The sequence below is a fragment of the Neodiprion virginianus genome, chromosome 2, assembly GCF_021901495.1.
Source record: "Neodiprion virginianus isolate iyNeoVirg1 chromosome 2, iyNeoVirg1.1, whole genome shotgun sequence".
Lineage (NCBI taxonomy): Eukaryota > Metazoa > Arthropoda > Insecta > Hymenoptera > Diprionidae > Neodiprion > Neodiprion virginianus.
Genome location: NC_060878.1, coordinates 22,933,976 through 22,959,216, shown reverse-complemented (window position 1 = coordinate 22,959,216; position 25,241 = coordinate 22,933,976). Strand labels below are relative to the sequence as shown.

Genomic DNA, 25,241 nt, shown 5'->3' with positions numbered 1-25,241 from the left:
AAAAGTCGAATTACAAAATCGTGTAAGGCACGGGGGTTGACACAAGAGTCAAACTACAAAACTATGAACTATGTACGGGGGTTGACACAAGAGTCGTTGTGCCGGCTCCTACCGCACATGGCTTGGATCGATAATTCGCTCGACAATTTGACGCCTGAGCGCTAGCCTGAATTTGAATGTCTGTACACTATTCGTCTCGAGTCAATATGGTGTAACGACGCGTAATATTTAAATGGTTTTAAGTGACTCGGAAACTGTTTATTAATCGTGGATACCTTATAATTAGGGATTTCGACTCTGACGTTGAGTTGGATACGATTATCCTATATCCCTGTTACAATAAATTATTATGCTCATTTTATACCCGACATTGTGACAAAATTAAGACCTGCATGTGATTGCTTATAAAAACAACGTGGTTTTCATTAATGTAAAGAATGTAAGAATGCATTTAACAAAATTATAACACATTTAGTATCCAAAAAGTTTTTAGTACATTACGATCGGGATGAGCCATTAGTGCTTACTTGCGACACTTTACCGCATAGTGTATCTGCAGTTTTGTCGCATTATATGAATAACCATAATGTCTTAATTTATTATGCTATCCGTACGTTAATTGGAAGTGAGTGTAATCATTCTCAAGTAGACAGAGGAAGACTAGTATTAGTTTTTGGAGTGAAAACAGTTTATGAATACTCAATTGGTAATTTTTTTTTATTTATATATAACAGATATTGTTCTGAGGAGGGCCCCCATCAGGGCCGAAACGTTAACACTATAAAAAAATTGTTTTGAGTTGTGACCTTCATATCCAAGAATAACATTAATCAACAAGCCATCAAGGTCAAGAAAAATCGTCTTCGTTATAACAGATATACTTGATTATTCATATGAGCAGCTGGCTCGTATCCAGTTAGCGATGGCCAGCTAAGTTAAAAATAATCGATGCATCGATGAATCGAATCCAAAAAAATAATCGAACACGACTCAATTGAATCAGTAAAAATTAATCGATTAATCGATTATGTTGTATTTTTTTGAAACGGTGCATGTGAAACGGAAATTTCATAAATTTCAGTATCTAGTCTTAGTAGAGGAAACATTTTTTGATGATTTATAGTTTCTTTCAAAATATTTTTAATTCCAAGTGCACATATTAATATATATTTCACTTATTATATCAAATAGGTACCTAGTAAGACAATCATCATAATTGTTACTGTCTACTAATATGATTGATATCAATAAATTTATATTGTCTTGCATTTTTCATGGGAGTAAAAAAAAACCAACCATGAGGAAAAATAATCGAGTCGATCGATCGGGAAAAAATAATCAATGGAATCAATTCAATCGAAAATCAATTATTTTTGGTAATTCTTAGTATCCACGCTAGAGTTCGGTTTGGCTAATTAACCTTGGATTCCGGACACGTAATCCTACATTTTATTCTAATAAAATTTCAGTTAAGCTAGATAAAGTGTCGAATTCTTCTACCATTCCTTACCACTCCATAACTCAATAATAATTACAGCAGCATTCTAAACAAAGTCATCGAGCTTGACCAATTTCCGTTACCAAGAATGCAAGATGTTCTTGAAACCCTACTAACAAAAGGAAAAACTGCTTTTCAAAATTTGATTCGTCGCGGGTATACTGTCGGTTATCATTGACGATAGCCGCGCAAAAACCGGTCGTAGTTAACATGCACGAACGCCTGTTATATTCAAATGTCATCAATAATTACCGTAAGACACACCCACTACCTTAAGCTCGTTCCAACGTAATACGTACTTTATTGTCAGGGATATGTTATGTAATAGTATAGATAGATACCGAAACGCACATGGACAAAGTCCAGCAAGTATTGTCAGTCACGCTTTGAGGAAACTAGGCTCCCTATTAAATTTTCAACATGTAACTTGTTCTGGACTTTTAGTCCAATATCTAGGGTACAAGATTAGGGGAACGGGTATGCAACATCTGACCTATAAACTAGAATGCATAAAACAAGCAGCAATTCCATAAAACCCTTCATGACCGTAACGTAATTTCTCAAGATGCATCAACGATTGTACCCGTGATGTACAAAAAACAGCAGAAACATTGTATCTGTCACATCAATTTTGTCAGCAAAATAAAATCAAGCGAATGAAGAAAAATTAAATTATGAACAAAAAATTTGAAACAAATAATTATGAAATTATGAATATGAGTCATCATCCTGGGTTACAGTTGCTGATGTTAGAGAATACTGAATTTAAATTTGATGTCCTCAATAAAAACAGAGGAAAATGCAGTCACGTAGTAGTAAATATATGCAAATGTATGCAAGTTTACAGATATGTTATGAGCACTATTTCCATTCGCAGTTTTAGTTTCCATAAGTTTGTGGAATTTTTCCAAATAGTTTGTGATCGGAAGTCAAGAAATATTATCAAAAATTGTCGTATCTTCATCAAATAGTTAAGATTGTTCGCAAGTTTCTTTTGAATCGATTTAGCTGTTCGTTCGAGATCCGGGATATATGTAATCGGAGTAAGTAAAGGTTTCAAAACTTTGATAAGTTTTAGGGGTTCGCAATCCGTTTCTGCCAAATACTTGCTGTATCACCAAAAACTTCGTTCTACCCATTCCTCTGTAATTTAATAGACATGAAACAATTATTGAAAAGTTCGCAAATTCACTTTTTCAAAACTGCAAGTGTTGGAAGTTTGGAAATTTTCATGTATCATATCTATCCTATACTTGATTTTTGACCCATTTCTCATCAAAATTGAATCAGCCGTTTTTACGGAACTCAGCATAGAACATTGATCAATAATCGACAATTTGGCATGGAATGCTCCATAAGTAAGAGAAGAAACAGCTGAGTACAGAAATGACCATACGCAATAAAAAATCAATAGCTGAAACCAGTTTATAGACTATATTGCTCAAAACTTGATTTTTTCGTCGAGATTTTACGTAATTAACTACTACGACTTCCTGATACGGCGGAAAAAATGAATTTCAACATTCTCGTTATGGATGGAGTGAGGGAAGTTAGTTTCTTCGCCGCCGCTAGGCCATAGGCAGATGCAAACCGAGTTATTTGTTCCGTATTGGCCGAACATAGCGGATATAGTTATTGTCTGAACTACATAGATACACTGTGCGCGTATATTACTTAAACTACAATATTTATAAAGGAATATTCACATTCAACCCGCACGTATTGACAATTCGAGTTTTTAAAATGACATTCAATGAAGTTCGAGTTATAGACGATACCGAGGACCACTTCACTTACATCGCAGAAATCACGAAAAGCAACGAACAGGAAGATGCCTTTTACGTGTTAGACGTAGGGGATGTCGTAGAACAGCACCGAAAATGGTTGTCAACAATACCCAGGGTGGAACCTCACTTCGGTAAATATTTCACTCCAAGAATTCATTCAATATTATATTTACATGGAGTTCAAATGATGCCACAGTTTCCTTTTTAAAATTTTCAATTCAGCTCGATACAAGGTGACCCATGTGAAAATCTGCGACTAAAAACTTTTCTTACTTTTTATAGGAAATTTATCGTTTTGCGAATTACAGTCGTTCGAAATTAACCAATCTCTCAACTCAACTTACCACGGCATGAACGCACACGCACACATGTACGTGAATGTGGTTCTCTAGCCAGTTGTCGCACTCTTTTTCTATGAAAAAAGAGAACCGACATATTGATACGATTATCAGTACTTGTTATTTTATTTGAAGCTCGTAATTTCATCATTTCGAACCTAAAAATATTCGAATTTTCTGCAATAAAGTTAAGTGCCCCTTTTTCTTCGCTCGTTCTACAGAATGGGCTGAACAGTATTCTATCGATGAACTGAAAATTTCTTTGTTACGAATAAACGAAATTTGATTGTAAGCCTTTATCAAGCACTCTGCGCATTTTAGATTCTAGCCACATAAATCATGAAACTGAAGATTTCACATTATTCGATCTACCCAATACACCATTCCCCCTCCTCTACCTCATCTCCCTATTTTCTCTACCAGCGATCAGGGTTTGAAATTTCTTCAAACTTGACGAGGCGATGGGTACGAAATTTTTCAAGTCATTTCCAAATATTATTTCGGTTTCGCTCAAAAGCCAGCTATGATCTTATGTAATAAAAACAATTGGTCGAGAAATCTAAAATGACATACTGATCTCTTTTTGCAGCATTCATTAGCAATAAGAAAATTGTTGATAATATCGCCTTACATTCCCCTCTGAACTCTTAACATTTCTGCCCGAAACAATTTACTATGAAACGTATTTTTCCCGAGATATTTGACCACTTCAATTGATTTGAAACAACCTCCATACTGCCGTTTCCTGAATCTCTCAACCTGATTGCCTCGCTGCAGATCGGAATTATAATCTACTTATTTGATTTTAGCAATAAAATGCAACCCTAATGGAACGGTGATAAAGACATTGGCTGCCCTCAATGCTGGTTTCGATTGTGCTTCAAAGGTAATACGGATTTGGAGAGATATAATTAGAATAAAAAAATGGAGAAAATATTTTTATATTTACTTACTTTCAATTTCCAGTTCACTTATGTTGTATATCACCGCGAACTCCGAGAGCTGAATTAATAGTCTGTGTGTTAACCGATTTCTTCGGACTATTTTCCAATTCGAACGATACACAGCACGGTCTTGTATACAGATCTGGGCATCTGATGTAAAAAAAAAAAAACTGCTGCAGCAGTGTCGAGTTAACGCGAGAGTTTGCCGCATTAAACGGTTCTGTTAGGAAAGTCTATTGTAACGTGTGCACAGAGTCATTGAGCGGATTTAGCCGCACCCCCATATTTTTCTTTCGAACGTAACCTCTTTCAGTTGCAAATTTTTATTTTGCAACTTGTGCAATCACGAGAAAGTATACAGAGAAACGCTTTTTTCGTATTTATCGTATTTATTTCCTAACCTAAAAATGCTGCAAGAATTATGAAAGTTAAATATGACAAAAAGTGGTAGAAAACTTTCTTATAACTTTACGTATGCAATGCGTACAATAAATAGAAGACATTAAAGGACCACTGACTTGAACTCTATGACGCTATATGACATGAGCTGACCGGATATGACGGCACATAACATGACCTGACATGACATTCAATTATACTTGCCAATTATTCGGTATCATTAAACCGATCTGAACACTGAACAAAAAACAAAGAACACAATTTGAATAAAGTCCGATATACTTCCAATACATTGTCTGTATGTGTAGTACAAGTAAAATAGGGTCGAAAACCTGGATTGAGACCTCCAATGACCCCCCCCCCCCCCCCCCCCCCCGAAACAGCTATTAGAAGAGTCAAATTGTGGTGTTCAATCAATACAATTTCAAAATTACATTTGCACTTAGCCAGATCAAAATATTTCCGCGGTACGATATCTCTCACCTACTCAACCTTTTAAGTTTCACTGTCTAATCTCGGTACATAATCAAATAGTTACAAGAACTCATTGATGTTTGATATGAATGACAAGCACCTACGGATTGGAAAGTTTAGTTTTAAATTCCCAAAAACGTAAAGCAATGCTAAATGATCGTACTTGACCTCAATATAGTACTCGTAAACGCTGTCAGAGTGATATTTTCAGTTTTTCAAATATCCCACCCATTTGGACAATCTTAGTATTTTTAAAATAGATTAATATTGTGCTCAACATATCCTCCAAGTCACAAAGTAGAATTATTTTTCGTTAAGTGGCTATAAAAAACGGAAAAGTAAAATAAAATACAATTTACCGAAAGTTCAAAAAACTTTGACAATTTTCGAAACTTTAATGCTAATTCCTAGAAAGCTTAGAAGTCTCCCCCACGTCTACCTTGAGTGGTGAAACGAAATAATCTTGTTTTATCAATAATTTTTTTTAATTGTATGAAGGACAACTAGTATTTGATCAGCTTTCGCTTCAAGTAATATTCGCTGCTTCGCATCTTCCATACGAACGATCGCTTGGTTTTACGGACATTGGTTTTTCGCATCGACCGAAACGCAAAACTGCAATCTTGATTTCATCACCGATTGGTACAAATTTTAACCGGATCACTTTGCTTCGCGGGGTCACTTTTCTCTGATCTCTTCTAATCATCACCGGCAATGAACGCTAGTTGAGGATAATAATTTGACGGATATCTAAACAATAATTTCTTAGATATTACCTATAACGGAATTCTTTTTATGCTCTCAGGAACTGTAGCAAGATTGTTACGATGATGTATCTGTAGTATTACGTCGCATCAATCCGATAATCCGACAGTCGCCGTATAAATACTCATGTGTAATCAGGTATTTTTCTGTTTAACATGTGATGCAGGAAGAAATTAGTCAGGTTTTGTCAGCTGGGGTGTCAGGTGATCGCATCATCTTTGCCAATACAATGAAACAAAATTCGCACATCAAGTACGCTAGGATGGTAGGAGTGACCAATCTTACCGTCGACAGCGAAGAGGAATTGTACAAAATGAAGAACTTGTTTCCCGAGGCAAAGTAAGTATCTGGATTATTGGCCAACGTAACAATAAGATCCCTTACCCAAAATGACGGTATTTGGGGGGGGGGGGGGGGGGGGGGGGGCTTGTGTGGTCCAAAATCATACGTCTTTTTGGAGTTTGTTTTTTAAGAAAGTGGAAACACTTAGAGCAATTTACGTTTGAGAGCTTTATTATTTATAGTTTCAAGAACATTTTAGAATTTTTCCTGCAACACGCTGCCACTTTGTTATCGATTTCAATGAAAAAAATTGTAAAATTTTCTTGAAACTATGAATTATAAAGCCCTCATACTCAAAATAGCTCCAAGCGTTTTGACTTTCTTAACAAAAAAAACTCCTAAAAATAGGTATGATCTTAGACCGTCCAAGCTGTAACCCCCCTCCCCCATAAGAGGGTGCACTGGTCGATTTCAGCGTTGATGTACGTATCTCCAAATAAAAAACCCATGACCGTCGAATCTAACCTTAGAATACCGCGTGGATAATGATTTGTTGGATTGACACTTCATTTTCGACGATTTAACGGTCATGGGTTATATTATGTTTATTGGGATTGAGTTTGTTTCGCGCTCGGCCGACTATGGCGCTGTAGGTCTCTCTGTGTTGCCAACATAATTGTCTAGTGTAAGAAATTACCCGTCTCAGATTCATTGTCCCCAAGTCTATCTCGAACGCAAAAAAAAAACTTAACAGCTCCATTCTATTGAGATTCTCACTTTGCAATGATCCGTCTGGTGTAAAAAAATCAACCAGGCTGACAGCTGACCGTTTGCCGTGTTTTTTCGCGTATTGATAGTAGAACAAGTACATGGTTACAATTCATTAATTCAAGTGACATGAGTAATTTGAAACCCCAAGAATAACAATTTGACTCCATTAAAATTAACAAATTGGATTATGTGGTGATAAAGTCGTGCCGACAACCAGCCGATGACATCACGAGGACATTCGTTAATACAAATTTTCACAAAAACCTTGTAATACATATTCATTTGAGGCGAAAATAAAGAAATGACACGGATTATACGAAATCGCAATAGTAAATTCGAAGAGTTTATGCAATTTCTTTATTTCTGCGTTAAATGAAAATACATTGGAATATTTTTGTTCGGAATTGCGTATAAAATGGAGCTATTAAGACCTTTTTTGCGTTTGATATACGTGAATTTCGATATTTGGTGATATATACGACAACGTCAAAATCGACTAGGGCATCCCCTTAATTCTTTTCTACTATCGTAAAAACGTAGTGTGTCACTATAATCGAAGTATCTGCCGTAACATAAGTAGCACACTTGTTGCGATGCTGACTATCGTTCAACCAATTGAGCCCTGCATAACTTCAACATGTATATGATAAATTTAACTGAAGGAAGGGCCCTCGTCGAAATTACTGACCTGCAGAATTTTTTTAAATATCTCCGAAAGGGTGCATCCAAATCGTTCGCACCTGCAACCTTGGATGTTTCTTATTGTTAGAGAATAGGTTTACGTAAAAGCATAAAATCAGTTGATATTAACTAACTTTTACGCTATTTGAAACGTGAAATATGGACGTGGCACTCAAGTCGATTAAAATCTGAGCCTACAAACCTTTCGCTCAAAAAAGAGCATGAGAGCACGATTCTATAAGCAATTCTGAATAGACAGACCCCAAATCATGTGTATTTCGCGCCAAAATGAAGAACCGGCATGATTTCAACGAAATAGTGACAATCAGATGGAGTACCACTAATTACTTTGTGCAAGTAATCACGTCGCAGCCACTAATTACATTGGTAATTCGTAATTACGAGATAAACCGAATCTTATTACATTTATAATTTGTAATTAGAAGAAAAATTGTTTCTAATTACATTCGGAATCAGTAATCAGAAGAATATGCGACACTAATTACATCCGCCGTTTGTGGTGACTAAAAAATTCGATACTAATTACATTGGTAACTTGTGATTGAAATTTTTAAATTGTAAATCACAATTATCATTGGTATTTTTTATTCTTCTAATTACAAATTCAAATTGTGATTAGTGATTTTCTCTTCTTCGATTACAAATGACATTTTTAATTTGTGATTAGAATATAATTAAATAAAAGAATGCCCAACACTGATAGGGACCGAGTGCAAGTGGCCAAATTTGTCCTGATCGACGGGACTTGTACCAAGATTGACGAGTGGTCTGGCGGTTAATTGTTATCTTTTTTTGACAAAACAAATGTTTGTACGAAAAAATGCCTCCTTCCGGTGTGGGAAAAGTAAAGGTTAATTGTTACGCCATCAGTTGTTATAATAGTCCTTTCAATACAAATACATCATGTAGAAGCAGATTCCATCATGTTTTGCAGTAAATAATTAACCACAATAGGTGAAATAACAAGAACCACAAACTGGTATAGTTGATTACAATGACTAATATATATTGCGTATTGATGTAAGTTAAATGTACACCATTTTTGTAGAAATGATGTAGGCATTCTTAATGTTGATGACATATTGCATATTGATCGGATGAAAAGTATAACATATATCGCATTGAATAGTTCATGGAAAAGAGGAACTCAGATGTACCTTAATTCACCTTTCTCGGTAAATATTTTTTCTACTCGGCAAGAATGTCCAGTTCTGTCGAGGGGGCGATCTACCTAGGGTTTTCCGTTAGTCATAAACGTTGCTCGGTGTTAAAATGTGTTATTCCTCGGCTACACCCGTATCGGGCAATACCCGTCTTAATATATTGTTGAGGTTAAAAATTGAGAGAACTGAACTCACTGGACATTGATCATAGCCAAGGAAGAAGAAAATATTGTAATTTCTGTACATTCAGTTTCGAAAAATGTATTTTTTTTTTCTCCCGCCGCAGCATTATTATCCGTTTCCGGTGTGATGCGGCCGTATCCGAGATAGAACTGGGTTCCAAAAGTGGCTGCGATCCAATCTTCGAAGCACCACAGCTAGTAAAAAAAACCAGAGAGCTGGGGCTCAATCTTCATGGGTTCAGTTTCCACGTGGGAAGTGATTGTGGCGAACCTATGGCTTATGGCCGAGGAATCGGTATCGCCCAAAATTTGTTCAAGTATGCGGAGTCACATGGTTTCCAAAATGTAAAGCTACTTGATATTGGAGGAGGATTTCCCGGCGGCGACAAGTCCATCGATGAGGTTCGCATTGAAAATTAAAGATAATTGCATCCAACCTTGACGATTCACTTATTCCTTTGACGCAGCCCCGGTAGGTAGTCAAACTAGTCTCGTTCTATCAATTTGCATATAATAATAATCTCCGAGGTCTCGGCTTACATAAAATATTCCAACTCTAACAATATTATGCTGCCCGTGACTAGTAAGTGAGTAAGTTTATTTGTTCAATCCTTCCTACGTCAACTTTATAAAGGAGTGTAAGTCCTCCTAAGGTGTAGAAGGCATAAGCCAAGCTAAATATCCATATATCAGTTTGTTCAGCTATTGTTTATAATTCAACTTGTAGAAATTGCGTGGTTATATCTTAGAGATTACTAAGTATAGAGTAAGTAATAAAAAGAAAAAATCGAAACATTTTGCTTCACACCGCTTATTGCAAGTAGCAAAGTTTATGAATGCAGCTATTCTAATACTTCTGATGTTTCGATTAGTTATGGATATAAAAAAGTTTTGATTATAATCAACTAATGCAGGTAAATATCTTTTCTTTGTTCTCGGTGACAAAGACAGGTTCCTATTCTATGGAACAGAGTATCAGGGTCGGGGCAACATTCACGAAAATCATTAGCATTAAATTGGAATCTGCCAATAATCTGATGATAATATTGTTATATAATCTAACTTATGCAATGATTTAATTTTTCCAGCTGTGCACTCTAAAATCGAGATAACTGTTTCTCCTTTCTTTACCAAATGTAATATGGTATATTGATAATGAAGTTGAATTTCTACAGTTTAAATCATAGCTGTCTTGAACAAATTTGTTGAGTTTTTCAATAATATCAGGTTTTTCGCTTTTGAAAATTTATGTTGAATTGATACTATCTCCCAGCTCTCTGGCATCAACTTTCTCAAAGAAATAATTTATCACCTGTAAAAACCAATTGTATTTCATGTCGATTTCAGTAAGTGACACAAGATCACGCATTCTAAAGAGTACTAAAGTATCAAGAATAATTGTGAAATGACATATGAAATTTTCTATCGAATGAAGAAATGCCAATCAGATGGAATTGTACATCAGAAACTTCATTTTTTAACGCAAAGAAACAATCTCATAAGTTTCAGCGAAATCCATAATCCGGAACGCTGATACTCTCCTTATAAATGTATTCTATCTTTCGGATTGTTCTGAACTGAAATAATGTACAGAAATTGCTGATATATAACCTATCAAGTATGCAAATTAGCAACTCTCACAGTCTGATTGCAGGCAACTAGAGGCATGAAACATATTTCATGAGTAAAAGCTTACAGTGTTCTCTTTTGTTTGTGAAAATGTGAAAACTCTTCTCTACGCCTGGTGATCTATAACTGAACCTACTGCAAACTCGAAGAATCTGATATGTAGAATTAGTGGGAATTGACATCACAAACTAATTCACGCAGAATCTTATTATCTCGAACTTGTTCCACAAAAGAAAAAATTAGGCTGATAGATTCTCTGTTATAATCGATACAAATTCATACCACGCATATTTAATATAAATACCTAAAGTCTTGCACTTAAAATTAGTTCCGAACCACAAATTGGACCGAATACATGCATTCATTCGTATAGATGAATATTGGTAATGAGTTCCGTGAATAGACTTTAGTAAAAAAGGGAATAAAACTACGTGATTCTTGATGAATTCAATTTCCTCGTTAAACAGGATTGAAATATGGCGTGGTTATTTTTAATTCGTTTTCAATTCATTTTGGTTCACTGGGATTTGTTTTCGACTTAGTATTCGGCCACTCATATCCACTCATGTTCCCTGCCTAAGACCGGGGGTTATTCGCGAAATCTGTGAGTTGACACAATCCCCAAGTCAATCCGCGATAATATAATATGCGCCCCTCGAAACTCTTCAAGCATCGTATGAATATTTTTCTTCTATTTCTTTTAAGTATTGAAATACACATTCGCTGGGGTGATTGAAACCAACTACCCGCTGTTTAACTACTATTGAAAACAATTGGTTACAGATCGCCAAGATAATCAACGAGGCCTTGGAAGGGGTGGATCCGTCGATAAGAGTAATTAGTGAGCCAGGGAGGTATTACGTAGCCTCAGCATTCACCCTCGCCTCTTTTGTGTTCGGTAAGAAAACCGTTACCGAGGAAGGCAAGATCCGGAACATGTATTGGATAAACGATGGAAACTTTGGATCATTCATCGACCATCTGTTGGCAATCAAGACTTACTCACCGATTGCTTTGAATAAGGTTTGTTGTTAGCCAGAATTTTGCTTAATCCTATTGTTCAACTCAATGCTGAGAGTAGTTTAATACTCTTGAAACGCTTGTCTTGATCAACATGCCTACGAAGCGACGCAAGCAGTCTGTTATTCGTACGTCGCAAAACTGCACTTGAATAAAATTGGATTTCGTATACCTTCAGATGAAACTTTTTTCATTTGAAGCATAAGAGCGATCGAAGCTATATAGAGCCAAGTGCAAAAGTCTCGATTGCGAGCCGGAGGTACATAGTTGGGGAAGATAGATTCGTAGAAAAACTTTCCCCTTCATCCCTACCCGGAACTACTAACAAGGAACCCTCGGTAGGTCGACCCCTGCAATTTTGGTCTAGTTCATATATGTTCTAGTGCATCGAAAACTAAGAGACACGTATATTTTTTTATCTGTTAATAATCGGTCTAGAGGGAATTAATAGAAACATTTCAGTGTTGGTTGCATTCAAATCCATCAAAAGCATCAAGAAATCACCCCGTTGGGTGCATATTTTTGGGGGTCGTTTATTACCAGATAAAAAAATGTATTTCTTTATTTCGATGCACTATCACATATATGAACATATAAACATACAGATAAAAGCATACATTCAACGGGATAATTGGTCGGCTATATGTATAGATTTATTTTGTTGACACATTAAATAAAGTGTCCGTCACCGAATATACAGTTGTCAGTTGACGAAATATTATTACACATTATATTGATTTATGAATTCAAAATTTTGGACAATTAACAATGAAACATAATATATGCTCATCTTTTAGAAGCGTCGTTTGTTGCAGTTGAATTGTCTCAATTTCAGTGACAGTCATCAGTATTTGCAATCGTATTAATCAGTTTTCAAAATTTACAATTATCAGCAGAATAGATTATAAATAAATTCGCCAACAGGGTTCAAAGAAAGAAGAATGAACAACGTCGTAAGAAAATAATATATCAAACAATACGTTCTAGTTCTGAGTCGTACACTAGCTAGTTATGTGTTCACTCTTCGACAAATACTAAACGACTGACTTCTCGACATGGTGTTAGCACAGCTTCACTCGTCACAAGCGCTGCATGTATGGTAACACTTTTTTCGGCGAAACGGTTATAAGGATTATTTACCGCACACGTTGGTGTGTTTTGTGTTCTGATTTTCCCGGAAAACCAACTCATAACCTACGTTAAACTAAGCTAATTAATTAAGTGGACTTCTCTTCTTTTCTCTCTTATCTATGTAACGTGCTGTGACACGAGTAACGAATACCGTCAATAAGAACAACTACCACAACATGTCACCAACGAAGATCACTACCGCCACGTGGTACGACGAGGCGCATCGCCGCCGTAGAACCTGGGACATGTGCGAAAAAGCACCGAGGCTCAAACGGTCGCCCTGGCAGATAGAACACCAATCCGATGGAAGAATAAATGCCTCTCTTGACTCCGCGTACAGTGTCAGGGTCTGAAACCATGACCCGACATCTAAAGGCAGAAGACTTCTCAGCCGGGTGCAGAATTTCGAAAACATACCGCACTGTCGCTCGATGCCAAGGTGATGGCGTACAGCCGTGCGTTAAAACATAATAGCAGCCTCCTGTCACCGAAGACTTACCGCCTTGATAACGGACTACTAAACCACCTACTTCTTGGCGATGCAGAAGGTTCATAAGTTTAGCACCCGAAGTCAATATACTCGACTGAAAGTAGTTTAGATTGTTTGCGTGTTCACTCGTTTATGAGAAAAATGCAAATAAAGTTAGGGTGCTGAATTTCAGCACCCGGTGTTCATTCTACTTTTTTAAAACTTGTTGTGATATTTTTCTGGTTTGGGCGATGCGCAAATCACGTGAACGATTTTAATTGATTGAAACGCACTATTTCCGCTATTTACAATATTGGTTTAGGTCGATCTGGTTGCAATCTGGGACACACGGAATTGAACCGCTCTCGGTGCATGCGCAATTATTTATTCTGGTGGCTAACATTGTAAATTAGAAAAAATAATTCTTTTACTGGTAATTTTTATATTTTTTGCCTAATTACTTCGCGGTGCTGATTGCGCAAACGACGCGCAAACGATTGACACGACATGTGTCTGAAATTCAATGAGTCTTTCGCACAATACCATTTTCAAAAACCGTGTGCTGAAATTCAGCACCCTAACTTTATTTGTATTTTTCTCAAAAACGAGTGAACGCGCAAATGAGAGCGAGTGATATTTTTTATATTCAAATCACGCGCAAACGATCTAAACTACTTTCAGTCGATTATATTGACTTCGGGTGCTAACTTTATGAACCTCAACGCAGATAGTCAGCGGGTAGCAACGTGAGGTTAAACTGTTTTGGCGGACTGCATCGTAAGGATGAATCAGAAGCATAAACTATCATTGTGATGACAATCTGTTCTCGTGGACGACGGTGCCTAGAATCAGCGCTGGCACTAGGTCACGGCAGGCTCCGTGCAAGCCTTGAAAATCAGGCCCCCTGCAAAAATTTTGGACTATTCAAAACTCAAAATGCAAGCGTGCGAGATTTTTTGTTTGCAAAAGTTGGAAGAATATCTGCAAAATCTAACTTGCTGCTACTTTCAAATTGTGGTGGGGATCATTCGCTCACACGCCGGGCGAGGCAGCCACAGGGCCCCGAGCAGCCGCCCAGTCCGCCCTTGCATGGCGCCGGTGCTGCCTAGAATTAAACAAATAGAAGCGTATCCGCAGCGCTCCGAGGTGGGGACAAGTTTTCGTGCAGTCAGTGTCACTTACCTTGCCGTGGTCGCAATCAGTACTAAAGAGGTTAACTAGGGATTGGTAGCTTGAAATTCGAATTTACAGTAGGGAATACTTTTTGCACGTATTATAAAATTATTACTGTAAAAAGGTAATTAAGTATACGATTCAATTAGACTAGTATACATATATTTGATGTCCTATAGACAATATGTTTGTCACGAATTCGCTAAATTTCGGGTATTGAGCTCAATGTTTTCATATATGAAATACATGTTTTACATTTTTTGGAAATCTATGCCGCACAGATGTTACATCGGAACAATTTAAGACACAGCACTTTGCTTTTAGAGCCATATTTTTTTACAAACAATTCAAATCAATTTTTATATCAGACCTATCAGTGCGAATGCCTTGAATCCACATTTATTGTCATTTGTGAAATGTAACAAAATGTAAGATGGCGGCAAAGTCACCAGTGCATCGCGAATTTCCCGCGACTGTAGCGCTAAAAGGCCTGCCGTGGTTGAAAGCAGAACTAAACAGGGAACCAGTCGGCCTATGGCAAATTCCAGGCCCTGGACGAGTGCCCTGGAGATCGAGGACCTGACCACCCGCTTATTTCCAGACAGCCAGCTAACGCTTGGGACACAAACTAATTCGTAGTACAGAGTCGGAGTCATGACACGTACAAAATGATGCACGCGCAGTGCTCGCACACATAGCACCGACCAATCAGACACGCTCCACACACTCATGTGCCACGACAGGTTTCGCACACTTAAACTTTGTGTTTATCGTTACAATATTACAATTCAAGAGGATCCGGTGCATTCCTTGGGGTGAAACCTATTATAAAAACATTCGACATATAAAAATTCTGTACATCGTGAGGAACGCACCAAGGCACTTTTGCCGTAGACACATTTCTGGGTGTGTGAAACATTCACACACAAGACAACATGTCTTGCATAAAAGTAGACGTGAGGTGATTCAAGTACACGCCTTGATTCATAATCAATTGCAGCATTGGAGAAAATGATTCGGTATGCATGGTTTGCTGGAAAACTGTCAACGGATGGCGAAATTTTTTGCATTTTTCAGTGACGTTGCTTTTACAGAAAACATTCACACCGAGAAATGTGACTGCGGCAACAGTGCCTTCGTGCGTTGCTCATGATGTAAAAAAATTCTTATTTTTCGCATGTTTTGGTAATAGGTATCACCCCGAAGAATGCACCGAATCCTCTTGAATTATAATATTGTAACGATAAGCACAAGGATTAAGCGTCTTTCTATCATACATTTGTTATTTCCAATTATTTTTAAACCTAATACCCAGCAGCATATTTTGGAACAACGGACAATTGCTTCGAAATAATGAACTGTAATTCAAATATACCGCCCTTGTATCTATCAATAAAATGAGAAACATTCGTAGAGCATACTTTGATGAAGAAATGAAAAAAAAAGAAATAATTTGTCGGGACTTTGACACGACGCGGAAAAACTCGAGCCACTTTAGCACAGCGCGTACGAGCAGACTCATGAAGTGGCGTCAAACTTTAACCTTTATTCTGGGAAACGGTCGAGTGTTTACGGATAGGCCAAAATACATGTTCGTTTATTTTCATCACTCTTTCACTCTGCGAAGTCTCGTGCAAATCCGTGATTATAGTTGGCGGGTTCTCCTCGTAAGTTTTGTCAAAAGAAAATGACTTGTTAAATTTACGTCCATCATATTGGTTCCACCATTTTGAATTTCCGAATTTCAAGTTCAGATTCGTAATCAGCGACCCTAAAAGCCTATGTTAACAGAATTTCAAGTGAATCGCACGTAAGGAAGAATGTATGCATGAAAGAGTTAAGTAAGAATTGTTACCTTAATTTTCTTACCTTTTCTTCGCAAGTTTAGCACTTGATCTTGTGATTTTCTCTTACCTTATCTCTATTTTCTCATCTGTATGGCATTTCTTCGGCCTGATTTGTCAGTCTCTCTATATCTAATATCGCAATTCCTTACTCAATATCGCATTATCTTGTCTAATGCCGTAATTTTTCTTAACGTGTCTCACGCTTACAATTTTCTCTCTTACATTGTTTACAATTATGTTACATAGTATTTTTGTGTTTCATAATTGTCTTTATCATACCGTATTTAATGTGAATACCTTGATTTATCGTTAATATCTTGTCTATAATAATTGATTTGGTCAAGTCCTGGAACATCGGAAACCCTAAATATCGCAACCGTGGACGTTCTGTAAAAATGTCGTAGAGAATAACTATATTAGCGCTTATTTTCTATTCTATCGTTAATTCTCTATAATTACTTCTCCAATAATCGCACAAACCGATTCCCTACCGCCAAAGTACCGCAACATAGGTTTCTACGTAAAGTAAATTGTCGTTAATAATAAGTTTATTAGATCTAGGACATACCGCATCGTTTATCACCCAATATTTTAATTCTCAGCTCACAATTCATGCCGCAAAAAGTATTCGCGAATGCTCGTTGATACCGTTAACTTTCCTCAACAACAATTGAATTAGACTATCAAAATAATATCGTCAATGACGCAAGAATTAATTTGTTATCCGAATTCTGGCATTTTTACTATTCCGTTCATTAATTATATTATAGAATGGTTATAAAATAACACGTACTCTTTAAGTTTAACTTTATCACTTATCACACCTGTTATCAATCTCGTTTTCTTTTAATTATCGTACGTGGAGATTGTAATTTTTCGACTTTTAATAATTCTCGCTCGTTGTATTAATTTTCTCTATTATAAATAATTTCAAAGATTTTTATTGCATGCCAGTCATTCATTTTTGATTATCGTAAGCCTGCTGATTGTTGATTGTTGAATAATATTATCCCACTAATGTCTGTTCTTTTGTTTATTTCATTATCTTGTCTTGCTGAATTATTGAAATTTTCTTCTCTGAGTGATTCGATACTATTAACGTAATACTTGCTTTTTTTTGTATTTTTTCTGGCTACCCCCCACCCCTCTGCCAGTATCTTGGTAGTCTGAGTTAGTTGTGCAGAACCGTCGTAAGGTTTGTTTTACCGTTTCTCTGATCTCTTCTCTTTTCTAAAAATTGACGCAGTCGTGTCTGGCGCCTAACGCTACAATTTCTCTTGCCATAAGGAACTTGCACCATAAAGAAACGGATTAATTGCCCTGACCTTATCTTACCGTATCGTAATAAAATTAAAATGTTACAGTATGTATGTCACAACGATATTCAAATTCTTACAAGTTTAATGCTATTTTTTTCCTTATAGCCGGTGTGCGAAAAGAAGTATCTGTCAACCATTTGGGGACCAACGCTCGACCCTTATGACTGCGTTATTCGTGATCATTGGTTTCCCGAACTTAAAATCGGTGATTGGTTAGTATGGCCTAACATGGGTGCCTACACTCTTTCTTTGGCGGGAACCTTTAACGGAATCCTTCCACCAGCTGTATTTCCCTTCATCAAGAGGGAAGCGTTGTGAGTTTGTCTGCAAATATACCATTACAACTATTAGCACGTAGCGCCAGGATAAGCACTAATTTCAATAAATATGATTTCACAGGAAATCGTTAGACTTGGAACAAAAAACGCATCCGAAAATTAAATCTCTTTTCGGAACTGAAGAGAACCACTGGGATCAACAATCAAAAAGTACGTCAGTAACAATAATCCAATGATGGAGGCCAAGTCTCTGTAGATTATATGGAAACGAAACACCGTTATACTAGCCCGCCAGTACCCAATCCAAATGTCCAAATGTGCATTCGTAATATACTGTAGCTCTCGCTAGAATTACGAAATAAAATGTGGATACTTGAGCTTGTGTGACAAATAAGTGGTGAAAATTAAAATGTTGAGAAAATTATGTTTATTGCTAAACGCGGTGTTATTTGCTTAAAGTCTGAAACAAGACTGTTTTTACAAGAATGCTAGTCGACACAGCAACCTTATTAATTTTAACAGATAAGACGTTTACAAACTTCTTTTATCTTTGATGGCTACTAGATCATTAGAAAGGGGGGTAAGACGGGTGATTTCACCCTTGGTAATAATACCATAACGGGTTATCGTAGAGCACTTACAACTTCTTGCAACAACATGGCAGCCGCATCTTGCAAAGTAATTTTCGCAAGACCTCTTCGTAGAGCTACTTCGGAAAAAATCTTCTTACGTTTGATTTCTAGCATTACGAGCCCTACTGTCTATTTCTTTATTGTGTGCGTATTTCATTTGGCGAATAGATCAGCGATTTTCAATATGTACGTAGTGATTCTATACCCCAGGATGATGATAAATTGGTAATTCTTGGATATGAAGGTCAAAAAATTGAATAAAGTTGGGGCCCTCCGCAGAACGAAATATTTATTACAGTTTGTTGTACAAAAAAAAAACGGAAAAACTCTAAAGAAAAATTCTTAGTTAATTATTGCCTGGATTAATACATCACCGTTGCAGCATCTGGTGTGCCTGCGCACTATCCCACAAAGGGTCGCCCTTGTGTAATTGATTTCTATTTAACTAAAACCTTCTGTACTTACTCGTAGCCAGTAAGCAAAAGCACATTATCCTCCGATCCAGTTTCCATGGTTACAAATACAAAAATCGATATTACGGATGAAAAACCCATTAATGATTTTAAAAATACCAATTGGTGGAATTTTCGATCATATCTGTACAGTAGAACCTCGATTATCCAAACCAATTGGGACCGAGACTGGTTCGGATAATCAAAAGTTCGGATAATCGAACCGTGGGTTTTTTGAGACGAGATCATAAACAAGACCTTTTTACATAAAAACAGTACATACATATGTATTAAAATTTAGCATACATATTAACGTTGAAATACACACACACACACGTATATAAATTCCCTCAAAATTTAAGCTCTTAATATTAATATTAAATACTCTCCCAGAACCTGAGAAGATGTCTCATTTCAATTACATGTAAAATTTAATTTTTTTTTTAAATTTCTATAACTCGGCGGCATTTTGTGCTATCATATCGCCCGAATTTGGAAATTACTCAGGATTAAGCGTTCTACAAAAGTGCCCATTACGACTTAACTGTAACTCACACCGGTGAGGCAGTGTAGATCACTAAAGTCAAATTTTGTAGAAATTTCTTGTTTTTTTGGTTGTTATTTTGTTGATGGCTCAACCTATAATCCAGATTCTACTGTATAGCAAAATTAACCTGCTATTTTGTATCAAATGCAGATCAGACGGGGAAGCTAAAGTTAAGGAATTTACGGATATAATTCAGGGGACTGTTATGCTGCATATCCCTGTAAGGAGTAATGGGATCAAGCAAAAGTTGCCGACTGATATCAAAGCGCTAATGACAGTTAAAATTATATGTCGCAGAAAAAAACAAAATCCCCGTAGTATAAGTAACGATAGAAAATTCGATAGTATCCAGAAAATTGTAAATAATAGAATAAGAGAGTGGAATAATGAGAAATGGAATAATGCTATCAGTAAATGTAGTGATAATGATGGCTCGCTTTGGAAATTGGTCAAACGTTATAGGCGTAGACCAACGGTTATTCCACCTCTGATGGTAAACGGTAACTTTGTTTATTGTGACAAGGATAAGATCGACGCATTCATACATCAATTGGGCGCGAAGGCAAATTCTAATAATATTCGTCATTACGCTACACATATCAAACTAGTGGGCAAGACTATCAAAAATTATTTTAAAAACACTAATATTAGTACATAAACAGTCAAATTGACTAACCCTCGGAAAGTATCTGACGAGTTGGTAACCTTGAAAAACACGAAAGCTCATGGTTTTGACGGATTAACTAGCATTGTGTTAAAAAATCTGAGCCGAAAAGCTATTATTATGCTTGCGAAAATTAGCAATGGTATTCTACTAACAGGCACTTACCCGTCGGGATGGAAAGTTGCCAAAGTCGTACCAAACCAAATAAAAGGAGAACCTTCCAGCGAGCTATCGACCTATAAGTCTGCTACCTTGGTTGAGTAAGCTTACCGAATAAATTATCAAGAATAGAACTAACCAGCACCTCTAGGAAAAGGATATTATTGTGAACGAACCATGCGGTTTTCGTAGTAAGCATAGCACAGTCGATCAACTTGCCAGATTCATAAACGATGTCACAACCGATTATCTTATCTTAATATATATAAATCTCGTGTCACGATGTTTGTCCTCAATGGACTCCTAAACCACTTAACCGATTATAATAAAATACGCACACCATGTGCAGTTCGATCCAACTTGAGAGGTAGGATAGTTTAAATCTCAAATTATAGTCGCAATTTTAATTTATTGCTAATTATTTGTCTGTTATTATTTGACAGTCACAATTATCTGTTAACTTCAAATGATTCTAACAGATGTCGATACCTTTCGACTGGGTTGAGTAAGTAATCAATAGATGGCGCTGCTATGGTGAATCTACGAACGTGTCATATAAGCTACATTTTAACAGCATAACTAGCAACCCATCCCGGCTTCGCACGGGCATATAATAATATAATAAAAGAAAATACACAATGTTTACAGTGAGTTTCTAGAAAAATAACATTTATATTATTACCTAATATTATTATATGCCCGTGCGAAGCCGGGATGGGCTGCTAGTAATACTATAAAATACACCGGTACAATTTTTCGTGGCCTAGCTAAAGCATTCGACAATGTCTGGCACGATGGACTGGTCTATAAAATGATTAACTTGATCTCCCGATTACTTGATACTAATGGTAAATTCGTTTTTAAGGGACGAAGATATGATTGTACACATAGAATCTGTATTGGCGTATCCCAAGGCTCGATCCTTGAACCATTTCTGTTTTTTATCTACATTAATAATGCACCTTCCTTAAAAGATATCAAGAGAGCGCTTTTTACCCACTCGTATAGAATTGATACTATCTGTAATAGATTGCAAAATGCAGCTGTTAAAAACGTAAGATAATTCGAAAAATGGAAAATTGCAATGAAAAGTGGAAAAATAAAAGCTATTATTTCTGGCAAGCGCAAGCTGAACATAAATAATAATATTTGTATAAAAGGTAGCTAAATTGAATGATCAAATACTGTTAAATATCTTGGTGTTAATTTGGACCCTAAGTTAACTTTCATCAACCATATTAATATAATAATACAACGTGGCAGTGGGATGCTAATAGCATTTTGTCCATTATTGTATAAGAAATCCAAGCAAAGTGTAATCAATAAACTTAATATTTACAAAACTATTGTCAGGTCAATAATTACTTATGTCTGCCCAGATTGAAGTTTTACGTCCATGTCAAACTTCAAAAAATTACAAATTCTATAGAATAAATTTCTGAGGTTGATAGAAAATTTTAGAATGTTCGCGCCAATTCACAAAATGCATGATGAATTAAATGTAGAAATGATACATAATTATATTAAAACTTGGGCCACTAGAAATTTTGAAAGAATATCTGATCATACGAATGTGTTACTAAGGAATATACCACATGAATCACTCAAGGGTAGGCATAAACAAATAATGTATATTGTGCATAGTAATTAAATTGTTGTACCTACAACACTCTTCGTGTAAATTGGTATATCTTGTTCGTTTTTTCAGTAACATTAATATGTTAATCTAAATATTAAATTAATGCAATTTACTTCTAACCTTACATGCTCTGCATGTATACATTTTTGGTTTTTACAAGTATGAATCATATACTTGGTGAACCAATTCATCATTAACTGTATTATCTTGTAAATATCCATTTGCCTCAATAAATAAAATATGATTCGCCGACCAATGAAAAATAACTGTGAGGATAGTGCTCCAAATGAGATGGGATTGTTGCCGGATATTTCTATTAATATTATCAGGATTTTTACGAATCTCAAAGGCTTCTCTATATTACCGAGGAAAATACTGTTTTGAGTTTGCAGTCGAGGAAGTTTTGTCGAAAAGAATTCTGTGGCCTGTTTCCAATTGGTGTTCCGCCAAATATGAGCTGGTAATATGTTTCAGCATATATTCTTTGATATGAGAAAATTATTTCCCAAATTGAACCCTCCGTCCTTGGACTCCCAAATGAAAAATTCCATCAAAGTTTGAATAAAAAAATTGGAATCTCGATCTTTGTGTGTACCACGTCTGGTACCTGCATGTAAAAGTCTAAGAGGTATCGACTTATCTGTCAGTACCACTCGTAGTATACCTATATGATATTCCATCTGTGGGCACGACTTGCTACTGCCACAGCTCATACACGGGGGGGCAAGGATTATTTGAGTCAAGTGATATTTTTTTTTGATTTAACTAAATGCTATAGTCTAATGCAGCGAACACAATACTTACTTGATTCAAAGAAGTACTTTGGTTGAACGAAAAACTTGGGACAACTTAATACAGAATTGAATCAAGCCTTCGAATGATCATATTGACTATAAATTTGACGATAGCATTTAGTTGAATCAACCAAATATCACTTGTCTCAAATAATTTTTTTCCTTCGTGTGGTGGAGATAATATTGATATTATAATAACGTTGAAAGCCCCAAAGATTCAATCTACGCAAATATTATCAAAAGAAATTAGATCTGTGCGTTGAGAAAAAAAAAGAGCATCTTTGCGAAAAGCGTTTAATTCCTTTTGAGTACCATGATTATTACTACGATTTATTACATTGATAAGTCCAAGCTCCGGCAGATTATGTAAAATTAAAATATAACATTAACTGTATGTATATGTGTCCACTTTACGTCTTATTTTCTGATAAGATTTATTTTTTGTAATTTTGAATAACGTATTCAAAATAATTAACTTTTTTATTTTCCATAACGGAGCAGTTCAATCTCGAATTTTAATTATAATTTATTAATTATATTTTACCTGAAAAATTGTATCCATTATGTACAATATTGAAAAATAAGGTTCATTATTTATCACTTGTAAAACATGTTTAGTTATGTCAGTTTTATTCAATACAAAATTATTATTATTTTGAAAGTGGTAACTGCATGAAATGAATAGGAAGTATTTTCGTCTTCGATAGGCAAAGTATGTACGCGATTAATGCTATACATACAATATTATATACAAGACTATAAATAATAAGCTGTCTATGGAAATTATGATGGAAATAATGGTACGTTTTTTGCAACTATTATTGCGCATGATAATATACCTGCATTGTAAATTTTCGAAATTAATAATTGTTCACTCTAAAGAACAATTCAGCAAACAAAGAAATTATAATTTGAAATAAAAAATGAATTTATCAGAAAAACTACGACATTTCCTGTTTTTGAAAATCCAAACGGCGTGTCCCCTTTACAACTTTAAAAGCGAGTTGTCCTGTTTTTCACTTTAAACCCGAGGTGTCACGTTTTTGAGGCTCGAAACCGACATGTCACTTTCTTGAATCTCTAAATCTGCGTGTCTCTTTTTCGAAAATGAAAACGACGTGTCTCTGTATTCCACTAACCCGGCGATATGTTGTCGATATCAAATTCGATGTATCGAAACTTGTTATTATGCTTTGATGAAAATGAAGTTATTATTATATAGTGTTATATATTAAGAACTTGTTATTATTCTTTGAAGAATTATGCTGATGTCTGATGGAAAATTCATCTTACGTCATCCGTATCTGACTTCCAGTCGACTATCCGTATTTATAAGTCTCTGAAGCTAGTTTCGTAGCGAGAAAGTTTACCGCTTAGTGGCCGTTTATAGTATTAGCATACTGATATTCACGATGAATATATTCTGTACTTATTTCAAAGCATATAACGTTTCTTTTACGTTGTAAACAAATTCGTGGAACTGATTCAACCAGTTACGTCAAGCAAGCTCCGGTTATATCAACAAAATATGGTATTCGATCGATGTAATTTTTTCATTGGCTAGATTCATGTACTTACTTTATTTGAAGTAATGATATTTAGTTGACTCAGTTTCGGATCTATATCAAAAAGTTCACTCAAATCCATACATGACTCGATCGCGACAAGAAAGACTTTTCTCGGATCAAGGAATTCGCTTGACTAAATTATTTTGACAAACTAACTGAATCGAAATTGTTGAATTGAATAATTGAAGTAAGGGACATAAGATTGAAGTGAATGGACTCCAACAAAATCTACTTTGTTGGTTCAAGAATTACTATTTAAAATATTAATTTCTTCGTCGTTATATTATTCTCCGATATTTCATAACGGTACATCATGTACGTTATCTCGGTCAATGTCACACGTCATTTTTTTTTTTTCTTATAGAAAGAAATAATTAAATGAATACCAATAAGGTGACCAAATTGTAAAATTGATTATATGTTCTTTTATTTTAAAAACAATTAAGATAATGCAATGATCCAAAAAAATCATTACAAAATCAATAACATGTATGGTTTCTCAGCTTCTCCTGTCAACTGCTTCGCCGGCCATGGGCACATGAAATACGAGTAGAAAGGAAACAAAAGTCGAAAAAATAGAGTCAGCCACGGTGCATGCATCGATGAACATTACTG

At 35.9% G+C, this 25,241-nt stretch overlaps 1 protein-coding gene across 1 annotated transcript; it reads left to right on the top strand.

Moving 5' to 3' along the window:
- The first annotated feature begins 3,084 nt into the window (after nucleotides 1-3,084).
- LOC124297227 (ornithine decarboxylase 2-like) lies at nucleotides 3,085-18,609 on the top strand. Its single transcript, XM_046748016.1, has 7 exons — nucleotides 3,085-3,416; nucleotides 4,433-4,509; nucleotides 6,372-6,544; nucleotides 9,410-9,707; nucleotides 11,718-11,957; nucleotides 17,999-18,207; nucleotides 18,293-18,609. The coding sequence occupies exons 1-7, from the start codon at nucleotides 3,242-3,244 to the stop codon at nucleotides 18,405-18,407; spliced, it is 1,287 nt and encodes a 428-aa protein (XP_046603972.1). The 5' UTR covers nucleotides 3,085-3,241; the 3' UTR covers nucleotides 18,408-18,609.
- Nucleotides 18,610-25,241: the final 6,632 nt, after the last annotated feature.

What these genes read in the sequence shown, in the direction of transcription:
- LOC124297227 (XM_046748016.1), top strand. Translation starts at nt 3,242, where the DNA reads ATGACATTCAATGAAGTTCGAGTTATAGACGATACCGAGGACCACTTC. An exon ending in AACTTGTTTCCCGAGGCAAA is followed by an intron (nt 6,545 to 9,409) that starts GTAAGTATCTGG and finishes CTCCCGCCGCAG; the next exon opens with CATTATTATCCGTTTCCGGT. An exon ending in GCGACAAGTCCATCGATGAG is followed by an intron (nt 9,708 to 11,717) that starts GTTCGCATTGAA and finishes AATTGGTTACAG; the next exon opens with ATCGCCAAGATAATCAACGA.